The sequence below is a fragment of the Pituophis catenifer genome, unplaced genomic scaffold, assembly GCF_029215685.1.
Source record: "Pituophis catenifer annectens isolate HBS135680 unplaced genomic scaffold, rPitCat1.0.hap2 SCAF_16, whole genome shotgun sequence".
Lineage (NCBI taxonomy): Eukaryota > Metazoa > Chordata > Lepidosauria > Squamata > Colubridae > Pituophis > Pituophis catenifer.
In genome coordinates this window covers 19940190-19961249 of record NW_027256896.1, presented here as the reverse complement: position 1 = coordinate 19961249, position 21060 = coordinate 19940190, and the positions used below count along the sequence as shown (strand labels likewise).

At 44.7% G+C, this 21060-nt stretch overlaps 1 protein-coding gene across 1 annotated transcript in view; it reads right to left on the bottom strand.

Annotated features, from left to right (window-relative positions):
- MAD1L1 (mitotic arrest deficient 1 like 1) overlaps nucleotides 1–21060 on the bottom strand; it is a 250357-nt gene that overhangs the window by 91722 nt on the left and 137575 nt on the right. Inside the window, 1 exon segment of the mRNA XM_070955353.1 lies at nucleotides 14513–14569. Within this exon segment, the coding sequence (XP_070811454.1) occupies nucleotides 14513–14569 (57 nt within the window).

Sequence of the window (21060 nt, the reverse complement as noted above, 5' to 3'; positions counted from 1 at the left end):
GGGAATCCGCCAAGCTGTTTTATCTGACTTACCTTTGGATTGTAATGTGAGATGCAAGGCACAGATTTCCGTGCTTTTCAATGAATCATCAACCGTGGAAGACACATTTGGAGAAGATAATAGAGTTTCAGCTGTTCCTTACTGAAGGATTAAGTGTGTCTCTCTCTTGGAATGATTTTTAGAAGAGGTCTTTTGCCTCCACACGTCTTAAATAAATTCTGATTGAAATAAATTCTGATAGTGCCTAGGCAGATTTTACATCAAACTTTGGGTCATTCCTATTAAAAGTTCACGAAATTCCTTCGATGTCACACTCCACCTCCAATCGGTCTTCTCATCCCACCCAACCTTGACAAAAATTAGGTCTTTTTTGTCATTAGTAGCCTCGCATTGCAACAGATAAGGACATACCTTCAATTTTGCAGCTACTAAGATTGTTGGGCGAGCAGGCACAAAAACAGCCAGGGAAGTGATTGAAGCCTGGGAAATGGGCCCCTAGTCCAGGAATCGGCAACCTGTGGCTCTGGAGCCGCATGTGGCTCTTTCAACCCTCTGTTGCGGCTCCCTATCACTCAAAATATGCGTCACAGCCAATGTGCGACACCCGCCGGCACATGATTTACTGAACTTTTCAACCCCCGGTAGGCCAACCATGGATAAATCCAAGAAAAGAAAAGTTTCAGAAGAAAACAGAACGTTTAATTGAACTACATAGGCTAGTTTTGTGGCCGCTGAAGAAATAGTCAGGCACGGGAAGAGTTTTTGTGGCTCCCGGTGTTTTCTTTTCTGTGGGAAACGGGTCCAATTGGCTCTTTGAGTGTTTAAGGTTGCAGACCCCTGCCCTAGTCAGTCAACAGGAGTGCTGATTTACCCCCCCAGCTTACCAAATACTTAGGTGGCTAGAGCTTGGCAGCACAAGGAAACAAGCCAACGACTTAATAGGCATGCATCCACACCCCAATCTGTTGTTGGCTGTCGTTTGCTTGTGCTTCCCTGGCTATTTTTGTGCTTGTTCGTCCAACAATCTTTAGCAGATGCAAAATTTGAATGCATGTCAACAGCCAACAGCTTACTAGCCAGCCATCAACACCCCAATCAACAACTAAAAAGCCACACACCCCGTATAAATGCCACACAAAGACGAGCCCAAAACAGTCTGCCAAAGAGAAGTTCCCCGAGGATGGACGGGCTCCAACATTAGTCCGAAAGCTCGGAAGGCAAAACCTCTGGTCCGGGGTGAAATCTATTTACCTTCCTTACCGGTTCGGAAGCACACGGGTCACATACATGTGCAGAAGGTAAAAAAACATTACTTCCTGGTTAAAACCAGGAAGTAATGACACCCAGGCGGTGATTGCTACCGGATCACCGAACCACAAGGAAAAATCGCTACCGGATCGAGTGATCCGGTCCGATCCGGGAGCATTTCACCCCTGCTCTGGTCCCGTTGACCGACTGGAGATTAGATCCTGCAAAACTAGTCTTCTCTAGTTTTCGATTTCTTGAAATAAGAACAAAAAAGCCAGGGTCACAATGCAGAGCTTTCTCCACAAGTGGAAAAACAACAAACAACGTGCCTCAATTAGAGATGCAAAGCCAAGAACACACATCCTGAAGTCTGTGGCCTAAGGCCCCAGGGGAAATAAAGCATTAGCATACAATATCCTTCGACAAGACGATGGGAGGCTCTGGCAGCATCTTAATTCCACTCTGCAGGATGAGGCCCAAAGGCAGGGAGGATGGCTTCAGCGCTAGAGGTAATATATGCGTATATTTGACTCCCTGGACAGAGCAGGTAGGAAATGGCAGCTGGCCGACCACCAAGGAACCACGCTTGGATTAGCAACTAGTTGGAAATGGAACTACAGGAACAGAGGAAGGTTAGCCAAGATGGGCTATCTAAGTATGTAGAACCCATCATGCAGAGGAGAAATGACACTGCGGATGATTGATTCTGCCAACTCAACCAGGAAGGGACAAAGTTTTGCTAAGATTAAAGGTTTCCCATGTCCAGTCACATCCGACTCTAGGGCACGATGGTCATCTCCGTTTCTTGGCCAAGGGAGCCGTCATTGTCCAAAGACACTTCTGTGGTCATGTGGCCAGCATGGCTACATGCCAAGGTGCATGGAACACAGTTACCTTCTCACTGAAGTGGTACCTATTTATCTACTCGCATTTGCATGCTTTCGAACCACTAGGTGGACGGGACCTGCAGCCAGGAACGGGAGCTCCCTCCATTGTGTCGAGCTCGGGTTTCGAACCTATCTGGCAAGCTCAGCGTCTTTAAATGCAGAGCCATCGCGGTCCCACACACCATTTTATTTCCCACCCACCTCCTTGGATGAAGACCCCCAAGCAGCACAAAGGGTCAAGACAGTAGTGACAAACCAGGGAAGAATGGCAGGCGCAATTGTTTAAAATTACCATTCTGAACCTTAAATGATGTCTTGTGGCCAAATTTGGAGCTGGATTTCGGTGGGGAGGTTCCACTGAAATGGAGGACCCACCACCAACTGTATGGAGCCTGGGAGTACAGATGTCCAACCTGGATCTCACGGAGCACAGGAACAGGAGAAAAGGAGCAAGGGTTGGGAGCAGGTCCTCTGAAGGACCATCCTTCCCCATTTTTTATTTGTGATTCCATCAGCAAGACTGATGAAGCTGGCAAGCCATGAGAAATCGGCCTTTCTTGATAGCAGCCCTACTGGGAGAGACATAGCCCACTCTCTTCATGATTCTCCTATCTTAAAGTGTGGGAACAATCCTCTTTAAGAATCTCTTTGAAAGAAAAGGATGGAAGGAACGAGAGGTGGACAGATGAAGGGAGAGAGGGGAGGGGAGGGGAGAAGAGGAGGGAAGAAAGGCTGAGGGGAGAGGAGAAGGAAGGACACAGAAGAAGAGGGAAGCAGAGAGGGGAAAGGGGAGAGGGAAGTGGAGGGGAGGGGAGGAGTAGGAGAAAGGGAAGGAGAGGGAAGTAGAGAAGGGGAGAGGGGAGGAAAAGGGAGGAGAGGGAAGGAGGGAGGGGAGAGGAGAAGGAAGGACACAGAAGAAGAGGGAAGCAGAGAGGGGAAAGGAGAGAGGAAAGTGGAGGAGAGGGGAGAGAAGGAGAGGAAAAGGGAGGAGAGGGAAGGAGAGGAAAGTAGGGAGGGGAGAGGAGAAGGAGAGAGGGAAGGAGAGAGAAGTGGAGGGGAGAAGGGAAAGGAGGGAAGGAGAAGGAAAGAAATGGAAAGAGATCATTGTCACTGTAAAATGGAAAATGTGATGTATTATATAGAAAAATATATAATATATATATTTTTTAAAGAATCTCTTTGAAGAATTACAGAACATGGTGCCCCCCCAGCATGGCTGGCTGGGGAATTCTGGGAGTTGAAGTCCACAAGTCTTACAGTCTGCCAAGGTTGGACACCCTGAGTTAGCCCCTTCCCAAGCCCCTCCATTCATCTCCGCTCTGTGGTTCCAATCTGAAAGCATCATGGAGTGATGGGCCACGATCTGTAAGAAGGTCCAGAAATTCTTCAAAGAGCACCTTAAAAGGGATTGAAAACTGCCTCCTAAATCTGCCCTCACCTGCATTCTCATATCGTTGAAAGAAAAGGAAGGAAGGAAGGAAGAAAAAAAAAAAAGACCCCATAATTCATACCGGTTGGCCGGTGAGGTGATCACAGCGAGAAATACTGTCCTCAATTTTATGATTACTGGGCTTCTCGGGGTTTTTTTGTTTCCTTCTTACTTTTTTCAGCTCAACCCATCGTAGATGGCTCCGTTCAAGCCGGCGCTGAAGATAATTCCAGGGAACGGGGTATCCGAGGGGGGAAACCAGGCAGTCTAGCAGGAGATTTTCAATTCCACCCCACTGTTTCCACACGAAGCCATTTATCATGCCCCACGCTTTTGCTTTGCAGCTGAAGGTTGCAACGAGGTTTGTTATTATTATAGTTCGGAGCTGGTCTGCGCGGCTTCCAAGAACGAGCCCCAGTAAACAGCCTATTTATCATGGGATAAGCGGACTCAAGGCCGAGTGCCCGGCTGCCACCTGTCCTCTTGACACCGGCAGATAAATTGCCCACCGTTTCCCTCTGGAGAAAGAGGCGTGGGGGGGTTCGTAATAGATCGCTGGGGGCCCTGCAATTGCGCCTGGATGGCAGGGAGGGAAGCCGAAGGGGGTTTACGAAACTGGCGCAAGCAACTGCGTGACCACACCGCCTCGCTTGCGGTGACGATAGAGGGAGTGACAATTCGCACCTTCCTTCACGGCGTGGCGATGTGTTAGGTACATCCCTCTGTTGAACAAACAATGGCCTACAGGCGCGGTTGAGATTTAGGAGAGCTGTCGGACAGCTGGAGGAATTTTCCCGGGGAGCTGCGAATTCGGTTTCCAAAGGCAAAGTTGGTTCGATGGTTTTGCGGCGTGACGCCACGGCAGCAGAAGTCGGGGATCGGAGGCTACCGGTAGTCCTCGACTTGAGACCGCAGCCGAGCCCAAAATGTCCGCCGCTACGCGAGACATCGGTTATGTGAACTTTAGCCCCATTGTAGCACCTTTCTTGCCACCGTGGTTAAGTGAATTGGGCTTTGCTTGTCCAGAAGGTCGCAAAACGGGCATCGCGTGACCACGGGGATGCTGCGACCGTCATGAATATGAGCATCTGAATTCTGATCATGTGACCAGGGGGATGCTAGCCCCTTCTCTGGACACCCCGACAGTCAAGGGAGGGAGCCCTGCGGTAGTCGGAGGTGAGTTCTTTGCAAAGCCCAAGCCATTTTTACGGCTCCCACGACCAGCGGAAAGCTTCTCTCCCCCCCCCCCGGTCCATTGAGCGAGCAAAGGCCATTAATGGGAACCCCAAAAAACAGCTTCACGGGAGTGGGTGGGGGTGGTATTGTCTTTGGGGAGAGCAAAAGGAACAGTGGGGCAGTAAGGGGGCAGCAGCTGCCATCGGGGGGACTATCCGTCTTCCCTTAGGACTCTATTCATTACACGGACTCATCCCTGGAGGCTTTCAAGAAGAGATTGGACTGCCATTTGTCAGAAATAGAACAGAATAGAATAAGAAGAGTTGGAAGGGACCTTGGAGGTCTTCTAGTCCAACCCCCTACTTAGGCAGGAAACCCTACACCACTTCAGACAAATGGTTATTCAACATCTTCTTAAAAATTCCCAGTGTTGGAGCATTCACAACTTCTGGTGGCAAGTTGTTCCACTGATTAATTCTTCTCACTGTCAGGAAATTCCTCCTTAGTTCTAAGTTGCTTCTCTCCTTGATGAGTTTCCATCTGTTGCTTCTTGTCCTGCCCTCAGGTGCTTTGGAGAATAGCTTGACTCCCTCTTCTTTGGGGCAGCCCCTGAGATATTGGAAAACTTCTCTCATGTCTCCCCTGGTCCTTCTTTTCATTAAACTAGACATACCCAGTTCCTGCAACGGTTCATCGTATGTTTCATCCTCCAGTCCCGATCATCTGGTTTGGTGTAGGGTCTCCTGCTTGGGCCGGGAGTGGGTGGGGGTGGGGTTGGACTAGATGACCTACAAGGTCCCTTCCAAACTCTGTTCATCGGTTCCTTTCCACCGAGCGGCCTCTCATAATTACGGCTCTTAATTTAGGGGCCCAAGTGGGAGAAAGGAATATAAATTCATCCATTAACTTCTGAGATTGAAAATAAGGAGGGGGGGGAATGTTCTCTTCTAGAGATTATATTTGGAAACGAAATAGAGTGACATTTGGTATTAACTTGAAAAATTGCACTAGGAAGGAAGAGGGGGGGAAGAAACCTTACTAAAAATCCACACTAGGGCTGAGATCAGCTGAAGTCAGCAACTGCACTACTTTGATCCAAGTCTCTAACTCAGACAATATATGTATATATATATTAACGGTGAGTTCTCGGACGCGATAAATATTTAACAATCCTTTTCTCACCGGTGCGGGAGTGCTGCTGTGCAGCTCTAAATCTTCCTCCAACACTGCAAAATAAAATCTAATTTGTTTCCGCTCCTCCCCTCCAAGATTTGTGCCGTTTTGCTGGACGTGGTGACCATTCACTTAGTGACCGTTTGAAGTTACAACGGGACTGGAAAAAAGTGACTTACGACCATTTTTTTCACTTATACGACCTTGGCAGCCTCACATCGCGCAATTTCCATCCGGATGCTTGGCAGCTGACTCGCATTTACGACGGTGGCAGTGTCCTGGGGGCGGGGTGTGGTGGGGTGTCACGTGATCGATCCCCTTTTGAGACCTTCTGGCGAGCGAAATCAGTGGGGAAGCCAGATTCACTTGGCCGCCGGGTGACTAACTTAACAACTGCGCTGATTCACTTAACAACGGTGGCGAGAAAGGCCGTGAAACGGGGCAAAGCTCACTTCACAAATGTCTCACTTAGCGACATAAATGTTGGGGTCGTAAGCAGAAGTGGGTTTCAAATCCCATTGCTACCGGTTCACTCGTGGGTGCGGCCGCGCTCACGCGCAATGCTTTTCTGCATGAAACATAAATTTCTGTGCATGCGCAGAGACATCCGGGCGAGTGGGCGGAGCCTTCCGCCTCCGCCGCTACCAGTTTGCTGCCGAACCGGGGCGAACCAGTAGCAACCCACTACTGGTCGTAAGTACTGCCTGTACTAGGATAGGGAAGAAATTGTAAATTAGTTTTAATGCCGGCCTTCCTTTTACTTAAACCGTCCATTAATTGGAACCAACGTTAAGGTTGCCTTGCAGGACGAATGGACAGAGATTTATGCTAGAGCAGCTTTGGCTGTGATTTAGTGGCTGCTGTTTATTTTATTTTTTTATTTTTTTTCCCCAGTACCTTCTTGCCAAAGGTCTGGCAAGAACTGAAGCTGTATTTGGCTTGTTCATTATTATCTTGGCTAGCAGAAGGCTTGGCCCAGCTCATACGCCCATTGCAATCACAACAGGCTTTTTTTTTTTTTTTTTGCTCTTCTCCAAAAGATGGATGGTCCAGATTTTACTTTTTTTTCTTGTCCCAGGACCGGAAAAATGCAAATTAGCCCATCCTTTACTAAGAAGGATCGCACCCTGTGCTACTCAAGGAATAATGAAAACGAGGGAATCTCCCAGGCGGAAATGTGCATAAATATTAAACACTTGTAACTAATAACCTTGGAAGAGTTTCCCCCCCCCTCTCCTTTTTCTCTCTAAGCCCAACAGTTTGATATGAGCCATTTTGGTACCAACTATTTGTTATCAACGATGGTATAGGGTTTCCTACCTAAGTAGGGGGTTGGACTAGAAGACCTCCAAGGTCCCTTCCAACTTCCTATCCTATCCTATCCTATCCTATCCTATCCTATCCTATCCTATCCTATCCTATCCTATCCTATCCTATCCTATCCTAACCTATCCTATCCTATCCTATCCTCTACTCTCTTTTCTTTTCTCTTCTCTTTATATTCTATTCTATTCTATTCTATTCTATTCTATTCTATTCTATTCTATTCTATTCTATTCTATTCTATTCCTTTTCTTTTCTTTTCTCTTTTCTTTTCTTTTCTCTTTTCTTTTCTCTTCTCTTCTTTCTTCTCTTCTCTTTTCTCTATTCTATTCTATTATTTTATTCTCTATATTCTATATTCTATTCTATTTTATATTCTATTTTATTCTGTATATTCTATTCTATTCTATTCTATATTGTATGCCTAAGCAGGGGGTTGGATTAGAAGACCTCCAAGGTCCAAGTCTGTTATTCTATTCTATTCTATTCTATTCTATTCTATTCTATTCTATTCTATATTATAAATTCCATTCCATTCCATTCCGTTTTCTATTAATTCTATTTTATTCTATTCCGTTTTCTATTCTATTCCGTTTTCTATTCTATTCTATTTTCTATTCTATTAATTCTATTCTTTTCTATTATGGTAATTCTATTCTATTAATTCTATATTCTACTCTACTCTACTCTACTCTACTCTACTCTACTCTACTCTACTCTACTCTACTCTACTCTACTCTACTCCACTCCACTCCACTCCACTCCACTCCACTCCACTCCACTCCACTCCACTCCACTCCACTCCACTCCACTCTCCACTCCTCTACTCTACTCTACTCTACTCTACTCTACTCTACTCTACTCTACATCCATTGGAGTCACTGACAGGATAGCTAGCTGCAGAGTTTTTTGGGGGGAAATAGTTACGTCTTTCCGCTCCGTGACAAAAATCTCCCGTCAAAAACTCCTCGAAGTAAAAGGATGCTTTGCTTTAAAAGCAAGGGAGCCTGTCATAAACAGTTAGCAGTCAAGTCTGTTGTAAACTTGAAAAAGTTGGAACTGATAACGGATGGTCAGAATAACGAAACCTCTTTGAAAGCTGGTTTTACAGGGGAAGGGTAAATAGGAACTGACTTGAATAGAGATTGCAGGAGGACGCGTTGACCGAGAGGGAACTGGAGGCTAAAATATATGAAGAAATAGACGTCTAGTTTAATGAAAAGAAGGACCAGGGGTGACAGGATAGCAGCCTTCCAATATTTGAGGGGCTGCCACGAAGAAGAGGAAGGGGTCAACCTATTCTTCCAAGCGCCCGAAGGCAGGACGTACACCCAATTCCTGCAACCGTTCTTCGTATGTTTTAGCCTCCAGTCCCCTAATAATCTTTTATTGCTTTGTTTTGGCAACTGCTTTATATTTTAATACTTCTCAGGAATATTGTCCCTGCAAGAAGTGAAATGCCTCTCCTCTGGAATTCAGGAAAGGAAGGGGAAAATATATATATTTTATATATATATATATATATATATATATATATAAAAACATATATATATATATATATATATATATATATATATATATATATATATATGTATATATATATATATATATATGTATATATATATATATATATGTATATATATATATATATATATGTATATATATATATATATATGTATGTATGTATATATATATATATATATATATATATATATATATATATATATATATATATATATATATATATATATATATATATATATATGTTTTTAAACCTGGAGCAATTCTAGAGAAAATAGATTTGCCACACCTCCATTCGGCAGGCCGACAGAGGTGAACTTCTCGCCAACTCGAAAATAAAACCCCACCTCAAGTTCACAACGGGATCCAAACTATCAAAGGATATAATCAGAAACTCTCTAGCCGCTGTTGCCCATGCTTAATTAGGGTGAAGTACGTTGATGATACGAGTGGCACATCCCGAAGACTGTCGGCTCGGTTGCAGAATAAATTTCATTGAGAGAAAGATGCATAAATTGTGCTTATACAAGCTAATTAGCACGGGTTTGCTAATTAATACTGGAAAGTCAAACTGCCTTTGTCTTGTCAACTGCAATTAGCTGAAGCGATTTAAATGCCTCTCCTTTTCATTCCTTCTCTTCCTTTCCAGGGTTAAACTGACTTTCGCAGACAAGTAATTGAATCGTGCGCTGAAACAGACAAGAGTCAGTTAGCTCGGTGGGTCTGTCGATCTTTTGATGCGGTGATTTTGGGTGCTACGAGTGGGCTGGCATTTGGTAAACACACCACCTGGATCCCCCCCCCCATCCTCTTTTCACCTGGCACCGGTAACTCACCCATTTAGTATTTCACATGAGTGTAGGGATAAGGATGCTACCTGAGCCACCGTAGACCTCTCCGCTTTAAATAGAAGCACCCCCAGCTCATTTGCTAAGTGTTTCTAAGAGGGAGACGGCGTTTCTGTAATCAGAGCAATCAACTCGTAGCCTTTAACAGCAATTAATAAGTCAACTCCCATTAATTGGGCAATAGGAGTTTATGTTAACATTTGCAATGTAGCCTGCTTTTAACGCGACCTAGAGGAGGCTTTAGAAGAGGTAATGGGGAAGGTTTGGAAGTGTTTTCGGATTCCACAAGAGCTGGCAATTCCCTCTCGGTCTCAGGTCCACGTCCCAAGACGCAACACTGGTTTGTGTGTGAGTGTGTGTTAGTTAATCCACTTTGCCGACTATCCTCTGCAACTGATTTCCCATGACCTTCTCAATGACACTGCTCAATAGGAAGGAAGGAAGGAAGGAAGGAAGGAAGGAAGGAAGGAAGGAAGGAAGGAAGGAAGGAAGGAAAAGAGAAAACAAGGCAGGGCTAATGGAAGGAAGGAAGGAAGGAAGGAAGGAAGGAAGGAAGGAAGGAAGGAAGGAAGGAGAGAAGGAGGCAGGGCTAAGGGAAGGAAGGAAGGAAGGAAGGACGGAAGGAAAAGAGAAAATGAGGCAGGGCTAAGGGAAGGAAAGAAGGGAGGAAGGAAGGAAAGAATGAAGGATGGATGGACGGAAGGGAGAAAATGAGGCAGGGCTAATGGAAGGAAAGAAGGGAGGAAGGAAAGAAGGAAGGAAGGAAGGAAAAGAGAAAATGAGGAAGGGCTAAGGGAAGGAAAGAAGGAAGGAAAGAAGGGAGGAAGGAAGGAAAAGAGAAAATGAGGCAGAGCTAAGGGAAGGAAAGGGGGAAAGAAGGGATGGAGGGAGGGAGGAAGGAAATGTATAATAATAATAATAATTCTAATCAGGTAGGTAGGTAGGTAGGTGGGTGGGTGGATGGGAATGTAGGCAGGCAGATGGACAGACAGACAGACCGAGAGACAGCAATGTAGTCTTCCAGCCACCTGAGTTGTCAAATGGCCTCATGGCAGCCATCTTCATATTTCAATTGAAGTCTATTTCAGTAGCAGACCTGAGAGCCACTCCGGCTTCAAGAGCGGATGCCCTCTGCACAGCTTGACACAGTTGGCAGTTCCCTTTTGCAAAAAAAGACCAATAATAGAAGAAATAGTTACAACCCAGAGGAGTCCATCTGGCAGATCGCTTATTCCTGAAATTATGTACTACACGGTTAGAGCAGAAAAAGAAAAAAGAAAAAAAAAGAAAAGAAAGAGGACCTCAAACCGAGCTGCCCAAGGAGCTCTGAGAATAGGACAACCAGTAATCTTATGAGCCCAGAATTTCAAGTAAAATCCCGGGTCAAAATTGACAGGTGCTTCTCGGATTATATGTTTTACGAGCAGCTTTTCCTGCAGACGAGGTTTTACATGGAAATAGGACCTGCCTGATGATGTTTCAAAAGACAACCGTTGTGTCTTTTGCGCAACCAGGCGACAACGTTGACATGGTCAACGTGAATTTCGTTTTCGTAACTCTCACGACACTGCAAATGTGGGTATTGCTCAACGTATCTCAATGGACATCCACATCTTTAGCAAATGCAATCCTGGTCAAACTCACCAGCGCAAAAGACCTCCGTTTTGAGATCCTGGAAAATCAAATCAAAGGGCCTGGTGGCTCAGCAGACTGATAGCATTGTGATTAACACCAGCTGCCTGCAATTACTGCAGGTTCGAATCTCACCAGGCTCAAGGTTGACTCAGCCTTCCATCCTTTCTAAGGTGGGTAAATTGAGGACCCAGTTTGTGGGGGCAATAAGCTGACTTTGCATAAATATACAAAAGGATGAAGGCTATTGCTTAATGCATTGTAAGCTGCCCTGAGTCTCCGGAGAAGGGCGGCATATAAATCAAGTTTTTTTAAAAAAAAATGCTGTGAGAGTAAATAGAATCATAGGGCTGGGAGGGCCCTTGGAGGTCTTCTATTCCAACCCCTTGCCCAAGGCAGGTGTCGTTATTCCATTCAGGACAAATGGTGGTCCAATCTTTTCTTGAACCCCTTCAGAGAGATGTCCCAAAGGTGCTTTTTGTCAAGAGGCAACTAGACTTTCTGGTTTTTCTTTGAAGGTTATCATCCAAGAAGGTTCTTCAGTTCTGGAGCAGACCTGGAGAGAGTTGAAGAAACTTTTTTGGATGAGAATCGAAACGTCTTCAAAGAAGAACCAGGAAGTCCAGTTGCTTCCTGAAAAAGCATCTTTGGGACAACCATGACCTGGATGATTGGGAAGCTCCGTAGACCTTGAAGATGATGTTTGGAAGAAGCTTCTTGGATGAGAATCGAAACGTCTTCAAAGAAGAACCAGGAAGTCCAGTTGCTTCCTGAAAAAGCATCTTTGGGACAACCATGACCTGGATGATTGGGAAGCTCCATGGACCTTGAAGATGATGTTTGGAAGAAGCTTCTTGGATGAGAATCGAAACATCTTCAAAGAAGAACCAGGAAGTCCAGTTGCTTCCTGAAAAAGCATCTTTGGGACAACCATGACCTGGATGATTGGGAAGCTCCGTAGACCTTGAAGATGATGTTTGGAAGAAGCTTCTTGGATGAGAATCGAAACATCTTCAAAGAAGAACCAGGAAGTCCAGTTGCTTCCTGAAAAAGCATCTTTGGGACAACCATGACCTGGATGATTGGGAAGCTCCATGGACCTTGAAGAAGATGTTTGGAAGAAGCTTCTTGGATGAGAATCGAAACGTCTTCAAAGAAGAACCAGGAAGTCCAGTTGCCTCCTGAAAAAGCATCTTTGGGACAACCATGACCTAGATGACTGAGAACCTCCACAGACCTCCAAAGAGATGGAACAGATGATCAGGGCCTGGTGGAACTTGACTGGCTGTTGATAACCCATCATTCCTTGCTTGTTACCCCCTTTGACCCCCTGAACGATCACGGGCAAATGTCAAGTTTGCCTAAATAGAAATGTAAGAGCAAGGAGAACTTTCTTGAACCAAGCTAACTCCAGAATGAAACTTGACTGAATGTCTTACCATCAAGGACTCTCACAGGCTGTTAAACTTTAGATGGAGAACTGCCTTAGATCTATTCTGAAATAACCTCTAATAGACCTAAGCAGCCCTTCTCCAGATGCCCTGTAAGCTCTCGTCTTTTCAGATTACGTGGTCCTCAAACACAACAGTCTCCCCTTTAATTAGCCTCTGATTTTAATTCTCACGCTGAGGAACGTCTACCGAGACTTAAAGCGTACAGAGAGGACTCCAAGCAGATGGCCAAATGGCAGATAGCATTTTCATCAGTTGATGTTTCACTACCAAGCGCTGCATACATTTTGAGGGACAGCTTGTGCTGCTCATCCTCCTGCCGCCGTGAATACAAATTCAGCTTCCCTCGGGACTTTTTAATCCTTATTTATTCGGGGCCGCTTAGTTTTTTGCTTTAGCTAAACCGTTCTGATTGCACAGGCTTGTAATCAGTTCCTCGAGGCGAGCCAGCCGGACTCCCCCAAACTTGAACTGAAAAGTTATGAGCAAAGGACAGCTGCGGAAGAAAGAAAGAAAGAAAGAAAGAAAGAAAGAAAGAAAGAAAGAAAGAAAGAAAGAAAGAAAGAAAGAAAGAAAGAAAGGAAGGAAGGAAGAAAAAAGAAAGAAAGAAAGAAAGAAAGGAAGGAAGGAAGGAAGGAAGGAAGGAAGGAAGGAAGGAAGGAAGGAAGGAAGGAAGAAAGAAAAAAGAAAGAAAGAAAGAAAGAAAGAAAGAAAGAAAGAAAGAAAGAAAGAAAGAAAGAAAGAAAGAAAGAAAGAAAGAAAAGGATCCTGTATTGATTATTAAATCCAGCCGCCCACAGCCTGGATCAGAGGAAAATGAGTCACTGAAAAGTGTAAAACAAACCGAAGGGAATTACAGGAAGGCAATTAAAACATTTTCCTTTTGCTGAAAATTCTGCATCCTTATGCCCCCAGCCCCATGCAGGCTGGTAAATAAGCAACTGCCTCCAGAAAAGAGCCAACAATAGATTATATAGGTGTGGGTTGTTGTTGTTGTTGTTGTTTTTTGCATGCGTAGAAAATGGGGATTCCCAGCGTATTTTTTGGAATATGTTCAGTCTACGGCTTTTTTGCTTATCCCGGTTCTTTAGGGCTTAATCCCGGAGCCTCAAAGTTGGAAACCATGTGCTGTGAAATGCTTGTGATCACGTAAATGCGGAAATTATAAATTAGTATTCCATATTGAGAAGTAGCTTGGTCTAGTGGTTAAAATTCTGGGTGACAAACAAAGGAGGCCGTGAGTTCTAGGTGCAAGGGTCAGATTTTAGGCAGCGTAACTAGTATTCCGAGATAAACCCAGGAGCAAAACACAGCACACAGCGCCTTTTATATAAATAACAGTGGTTTTATCCAGGGGTGAAATCCAGCAGGTTCAGACAGGTTCTGGAGAACCGGTAGCGGAAATTTTGAGTAGTTTGGGTAACCGGCCAATACCACCTCTGGCTGGCCCGAGAGTGGGGTGGGAATGGAGATTTTGCAGTATCCTTCCCCTGCCACCCCCACCAAGCCACGCCCACAGATTTGGTAGTAAAAAAAAATTGGATTTCACCACTGGTTTTATCTACAGTGAAATATTTACAAACTTATGCGTGGTTAAATACCTTTGCAGCTACTGATACACGGAGAGCAATTGAGATACACAGGACTAGAGAACAAGAAGTACAATGCAGGAGGAGAAGGCTTGAGAAGGGAAACGCCCTCTAATGGCTTCCCTTATATAGGCAGCTTTTGACCCTGAAAATAATACTGGGCTATAAATCAAGTAAATAAATGTGTAAGTTTTTTTTTTTTTAAATTAAACATTATAAAAAGAAATAAACTTACCATCTCTGCTCTTTTCTTCTGATTTCCTGCTTCTTCCAAAGCCTGGGATAACTGGCCCTTTCAAGAAAATGAGAGGAAGAACAAGACTGAAGAAAACGACAAGCAAACCTCAGGATTTAAAGGAGAGAATGAATGCTGCAGGACGAACTAAGGAGTGAAACAGTGGAGGTGTTTCAATACGTCCCGAACAACACTCGAATCCGTTTCTTCTGTCAAGGCAAAAGCCTTCGGACGTCACGCCAAGAGGCCCCACAACTCCATGATTTCGTACACGTCTAATGAGGAATGAGTTTAATCTCCATGCAGCCTTAAGAAAGATGATGTCAGACTTCGATGCTATCTCAAAATAAATGAATTTCCAAACTGCCAATCTTTAAGGAAATCTTTTCTTTAATTGAGCACAGCCACCGGATCATGATTCGATGCGGACAAGACTGACCTTTTGCCCCCCCAATCCCTCCCTTTCCGATCCCCAAATCTCTGCTTCTCATTGGCTATCTTCCAAGTCATTCTTCAGACTTCTTGTCTCGTCATTTCCCAGGAATGTTTCCCCCCCTCTTCATTTCCACGACAACCCGACTTCAAAGGGATTTAGCAGGCAAAAGTTCAGAGCTTATCTCTCTCTCTCTATGCCAGCGTTGAAGCGCTGACAGATGACTTTTTAAAAAATCTAACCACTAGCAGCACTGATGAAGTTACCTAGTTGGGTCGTGAAACGTTTGCAAGGAAACAACCAAGCTCAGACGGCACCAAGAACCCCACCGTCCTTCTCCTTCTCCTCCCTCCAAACCCTCCTCCCTCCTAGCAATGATGATGTTGCCCAGTGGTGCCGTGAACCCAAGCTCAGAGAGCACCAAGGACCCCACAGTTCTCCTCCTCCTCTACTCCACAAGCCCAACTCCCTTCTAGCACTGATGATGTTACCTACTTGGGTCATGAAACGTCTTCAAGAAAACAAGCAAGCTCGGAGAACAGCAAGGAACCCTCAAAACTAACTTTCTTTGAATGCCATTGAGTATTTTCTAGTTCAACTCAGGTGCAAACCTTTAGTTGAGAACATTGTGCATAGGCTGGAGCACTAAATTCGAACCCTTTTGTGTTTGGACCTGATTCTTTCACCCATGAACGATGCAGTAATGTTGGCAGTGGAAGAGTCAAAGGCCAACGCTTGCTACTATGGTCTTATTACAGGGATTCTCACCGAGAACCCATGTCTGTCTTCCCTTTTCTCTTCACAGAGTGAGTGCTGAAGAGTGCTACTATACCCAGCAACGCCTATCCAGAAAGGCTACTAATCATAGCACAGATCTATGGAAAGGCCTGTAGTACTTCTCAAGATAATGGTTATGTCAATCTAAATTAGGCTGTTTACTCTGTAGGTTGAGTCAAAGGGAATGTATTCTCATTTTTCGCTCCTGATCAATTATTATAACAAAAACAAATTGAAACTGAACAAAATGTATTTTGGATGGGGTTTTCAAGTTCAGAATACCAACTAAGCAGACAGCACTATTATGCTATCGGGGGAGGAGGAGGAAGAGAGGGAAGAGGAGGAGGAAGGAGGAGGAAGAAGAGGAGGAAAAGAGGAAGAGGAGGAGGAAGAGGAGAGGAGGAGAAGAAAGAACAGTAGGAGGAAAGCATTTGTAGATCAAGAGGGAGGGAGGAGGAAGAGGAGGAGGAGAAGGAAAAGAGGAGGAGGAGGAAGAAAAAGAGGAGAAGAAAAAGAAGAAGAGGCGGAGGAGAAGAAGAGCATTTGTGGATCAAGAGGGAGGGATGAGGAAGAGGAGGAGGAGGAAGAAGAGGAGGAGGAGGAGGAGAAGAAGAGCATTTGTAGATCAAGAGGAGGGAGGAGGAAGAGGAGAAGAGGTGGAGGAAAAGGAGGAAGAAGAAGAAGAAGAAGAGCATTTGTAGATCAAAAGGGAGGGAAGAGGAAGAAGAAGAGGAGGAGGAGAAGAAGGAAGAAGAAGGAGGAGAAGGAGGAGGAGAAGGAGAAGAATCAGTGATATCTTCTGATGCAGAAAAGATCTCCAGATCCCTTCTCTGTTTCATAAGTCTAAAAACTTTGAAAGGTTCATAACCCAACAACCTTCTTGAAATCCAATTTTGGCCAATTTTGGCCGACAGAGTTAGAAAGAGCTTCTGTGCCTGCCACATCCCGGCCTCGTCGTGGGTGATGCCACGGTAACTTTGGTTGCTAAACCAAAGTTTAGCAACCTTGATTGTAAGTTAAGGACTACCTGTACTGTAGTAGCCCACTAAAAAAAAAACCCCAAAACACCCTGTGATCCTAAGGACAGCAAAAGTCCATTTTCTTAAAGGCAGCTACGTGGAATCCATGCAACAGCTGGCCAGCACAGCCACCTCTGATTCCTGTCTCCGAGCATCCTACTGTCCCCGGTTTCAGTAAAAAAAATAAATAAAAAAAAATTACAGCGCAATATTGAGGTTGAGAATCCCACATATTACTATTGCACTATTTTAATTCAAAAACCCGGGCCTCTCTAAAAGCCAAAGTAAGTGTGGGTCCTTGCTGTAAAGCTCTGAGATTTTAAAAAAAAAAAATAATAACAAGGTACAGTTCGCTATCGCACAGCCGTAATCCTGCAGAGAAAGCCGATTGTACGACGGGACTCGTCTCTCCCTGCTTAATTTTAAATTCACCACCAAACCACGTGGACGGAGGGAGATTTTTTCTGGAAAATTCGATGCTCTGAGCCCCCCGCCCCACCCGAGGTAGGAAGCAACGCCCCCAACCCCCCCAAAACTTCAAAACCTCGATGGGTAAAGATAGCTTTAGAGGTTTGCCAAAAGCTATTTATTTTATCGTTAGAGCCCGCTGCCCAGAGCAAGGAGAGGAGAAAAAAGGCACCCTGAATGGAGAATGACAATCCCTTCAAGCGGTGCCCAGCAAGTGAATTCTGGGGAAACACCGTCTCTGCAAACTAAAAGCTGGCTTTTCTCAAAAGTGCTTTCTCTACCCCCCGAAAAATGACTGTTTTTTTCCCCTTGAGGAAGAAGAAAAGGTTTTGCTTCTCCTCCAAGAAGTTTCATCAGTTGCATGATGAACTGATGAAGCTTCTTGGACGAGAAGCGAAACAACTAATATTATTTACGACTATATTATTATTATTATAAACTTTTATTTGTTAAACACTAAACCCTTCTTCTTCTTCTTCTTCTTCTTCTTCTTCTTCTTCTTCTTCTTCTTCTTCTTCTTCTTCTTCTTCTTCTTCTTCCTTCTTCTCCTTCTTCTTCTTCTTCTTCCTTCTTCTCCTCCTCCTCCTTCTAATTCTTCTTCCTCTAATTCTTCTCCTTCTAATTCTCCTCCTCCTCCTTCTAATTCTTCTTCCTCTAATTCTTCTCCTTCTTCTGCTTCTCCTCCCCCTCCTCCTTCTAATTCTTCTCCTCCTTCTGCTTCTCCTTCTAATTCTTCTTCCTCTAATTCTTTTCCTTCTTCTTCTAATTCTTCTCCTTCTCCTTCTTTCCCTCCTCCTCCTCCTCCTCTTTATTTTCCTTCTCCTCCTCCAATTATGACCTAGGTATCTGAGAATCATAAGGGACATGGTGGCTCAGTGCCTAAGATGCTGAGCTTGTCGATCGAAAGGCCGGCTGTTCAGTGGTTCGAATCCCTAGTTCACGTAATGGGGTGAGCTCCCGTGACTTGTCCCAGCTTCTGCCAACCTAGCAGTTCAAAAGCAGGTAAAAAATGCAAGTAGAAAAATAGGGACCACCTTTGGTGGGAAGGGAACAGCGTTCCGTGCACCTTTGGTGTTGAGTCATGCCGGCCACATGACCACGGAGACGTCTTCGGACAGCACTGGCTCTTCGGCTTTGAAACGGAGATGAGCTCCACCCTCTAGAGTCGGGAACAACTAGCACATATGTGCGAGGGGAACCTTTACTTTAACCTTTACCTGAGAATCTCCTTAGACAAAAACCTGGCTTGCTAATGTCTTATCCACTCAACATTTGTGGCTTAATAATTTGAGTCAGTTTGTAATCAGGACGAGCCCAAAGGTGAGGGCGATTAGATTGTTTTGTCTTCTCTGCTCCTCCTAAATCAGCCACGGCAAGTCTGCTCATTTGAGAATCAGCCCAAACAATAAACGGAAAACTCTGGCTTAACAAAGATGTGACAGGATACCAATTTTCTCAAAATTTTACTGAAGATCACAGGCGCGGCAATTTGGCAGCTCCGTAACACCTCTCTGAAAAATAGACCGACAGAGGCATAAAAGTTGATTTTCAAAGATACAAATGTGTGTACGTACATACACACACACACACATACGTAGGCCTGTCAGTGATATTTCATACATCTTCCTGTGGGTGGGGAAGCTGATTTCCAACAGCTGCGGTGGAGCTGGGTTGTGTGGGAGGAAAAGATTGTGCGACAAAAGTAAGTTCCAATGGTTCTGCCACCAGACTTCCGTCTATTTGCATACTGCCACACGCTGTATTAAAATATTGTGAAAGCTGGTAGGAGAAATAATTTCCGTCGGTAAAACATGCCAATTTATATCAGGATGAAAATACGCTTTCCTTTTGCTAAGAAAAGTGACTGAGTTAGCCTTTTTGCTGCGAGGGAAGGAAGGAAGGAAAGAACAAAAAGGAGGGAGGGAGGGAGGGAGGAAAAGAAGGGAGGGAGGGAGAAAAGAAGGAAAAGGAGGGAGGGAGGAAGGAAGGAAGGAAGGAAGGAAGGAAGGAAGGAAGGAAGGAAGGAAGGAAAGAAAGAAGGAAAGAAAAGGAGGGAGGGAAGTAGGAAGGAAAAGAAGGGAGGGAGGGAGAAAAGAAGGAAAAGGAGGGAGGGAGGAAGGAAGGAAAAGAAGGAAGGGAGGAAGGAAGGAAAAGGAGGGAGGGAGGGAAGAAGGAAGGAAAAGGAGGGAGGGGGGAGGGAGGGAGGGAGGAAGGAAGGAAGGAAGGAAGGAAGGAAGGAAGGAAGGAAGGAAGGAAGGAAGGAAGGAAGAAAGGAAGGAAGGAAGGAAGGAAGGAAAAGAATAGAGGGAGGGAGGAAATTAGATAAAGTACCTTCAGGATGACATCATTGTTCTATGTACTTTAAGGCAACATTGACTTCTGATAACCAAGATAAATCTCCTCATGTGGAAATTATAAACATGGGAAATTTTCTCTAAATTGCAACAAGCTATTTTTCTTGACTTTTGATGCTATTTGATTGCTTGCTGCATAATATCTTCCTTCCTTCCTTCCTTCCCTTCCCTTCCTTCACTCTCTCCTCCTCTTCTTCCTTCCCCGTTTCTTCCTTCCCTCCCTCCCTTCCAACCATTCCTTCTATCCCTTCCTCACTCCCTCACTCCTTCCCTCCCTTCTCCTTGGTCCCAGAAAGAAAGATGGCAGGATGGGAAATTTAACAGACCATCCCAAGGAACATGAAGGGGAAACCTTCTACCAGAAAGACTCTTGAATTTCCATTCTTGGAACCCAACTATTCCATCACCCAAAATAACTGGCACATGTGCATACCGAGGAGACAACAGTAGTCTCTCCATTAATTATACCTTTACGGAAATAAAGACAAGCGTGTCAGTCCAATTATCTAATAGAAGCTTTCGTCTCTTTCCACTCCAAAAGGGTTAGAAAGAAAGCTGGTTGTTTACCATGCAAAGGGAAGAAACCTTAAACCACTCTAAGTTAAAACTCTTGTCTGACCGTCATCAGTAGAACTTTGGGTTCATGTCTATGGAAAATCTCAGTCCTCCAGGTCATGGTTGTCCCAAAAGAGCTTTTTCAGGGGGCAACTGGACTTTCCATGTTTTTTCTTTGAAGACCTGAGGACACAGATAAGCCTCCGAGTGGCCTCAATGATGCTCTAAAAGAATGCAAATGGCCAGCTCTCTGCAAGGATTATAAACCCTTCCAGGAGGAGGAGGAGGAGGAGGAGGAGGAGGAGGAGGAGGAGGAGGAGGAGGAGGAGGAGGAGGAGGAGGAGGAGGAGGAGGAGGAAGAGGAGGAAGAAGAAGAAGAAGAAGAAGAAGAAGAAGAAGAAGAAGAAGAAGAAGAAGAAGAAGAAGAAGAAGAAGAAGAAGAAGAAGAAGAAGATGATTTGCATCTCATCTGAGAAGCGTCATCAGTTCTGGGCAGAACTTCTGCCAGAAGTGATGAAGCTTTTCAGATGAGAAGCAAAATCTCTTCAAAGAAAAACGAAGCTCGGTTGCCTCTTGAAAATGCACCTTCAGGGGTCTTTCCCGGCCACGTTTTTAATTCTACCTAATTCTAGTAGCCTTTTTGAAACTTGGCCTCAACGTCTGTCGTACTCGTTTTTCCTCCTATCAGCGTTTAAAGGCAGGTGAGGTTTGTTCTATTATTCCGTCGGCTCCTTCCTTCTACGGTCGTTTCCTCCACTGGCTAAAACGTGTCACGTCCACCTCTGGGACGGGAGAATTGGAAGAGAAAAGGATCGGATGGGTTGCAATTACTTTATAAAAATCTCCTTTCCGCGTTTAAATAACCAATCATTTCGGAGCAGGGCACCCATTTCATACCTGAGCTGTTGCTTCTAGTCAAAATCAGAGACGGGAACTGTAACA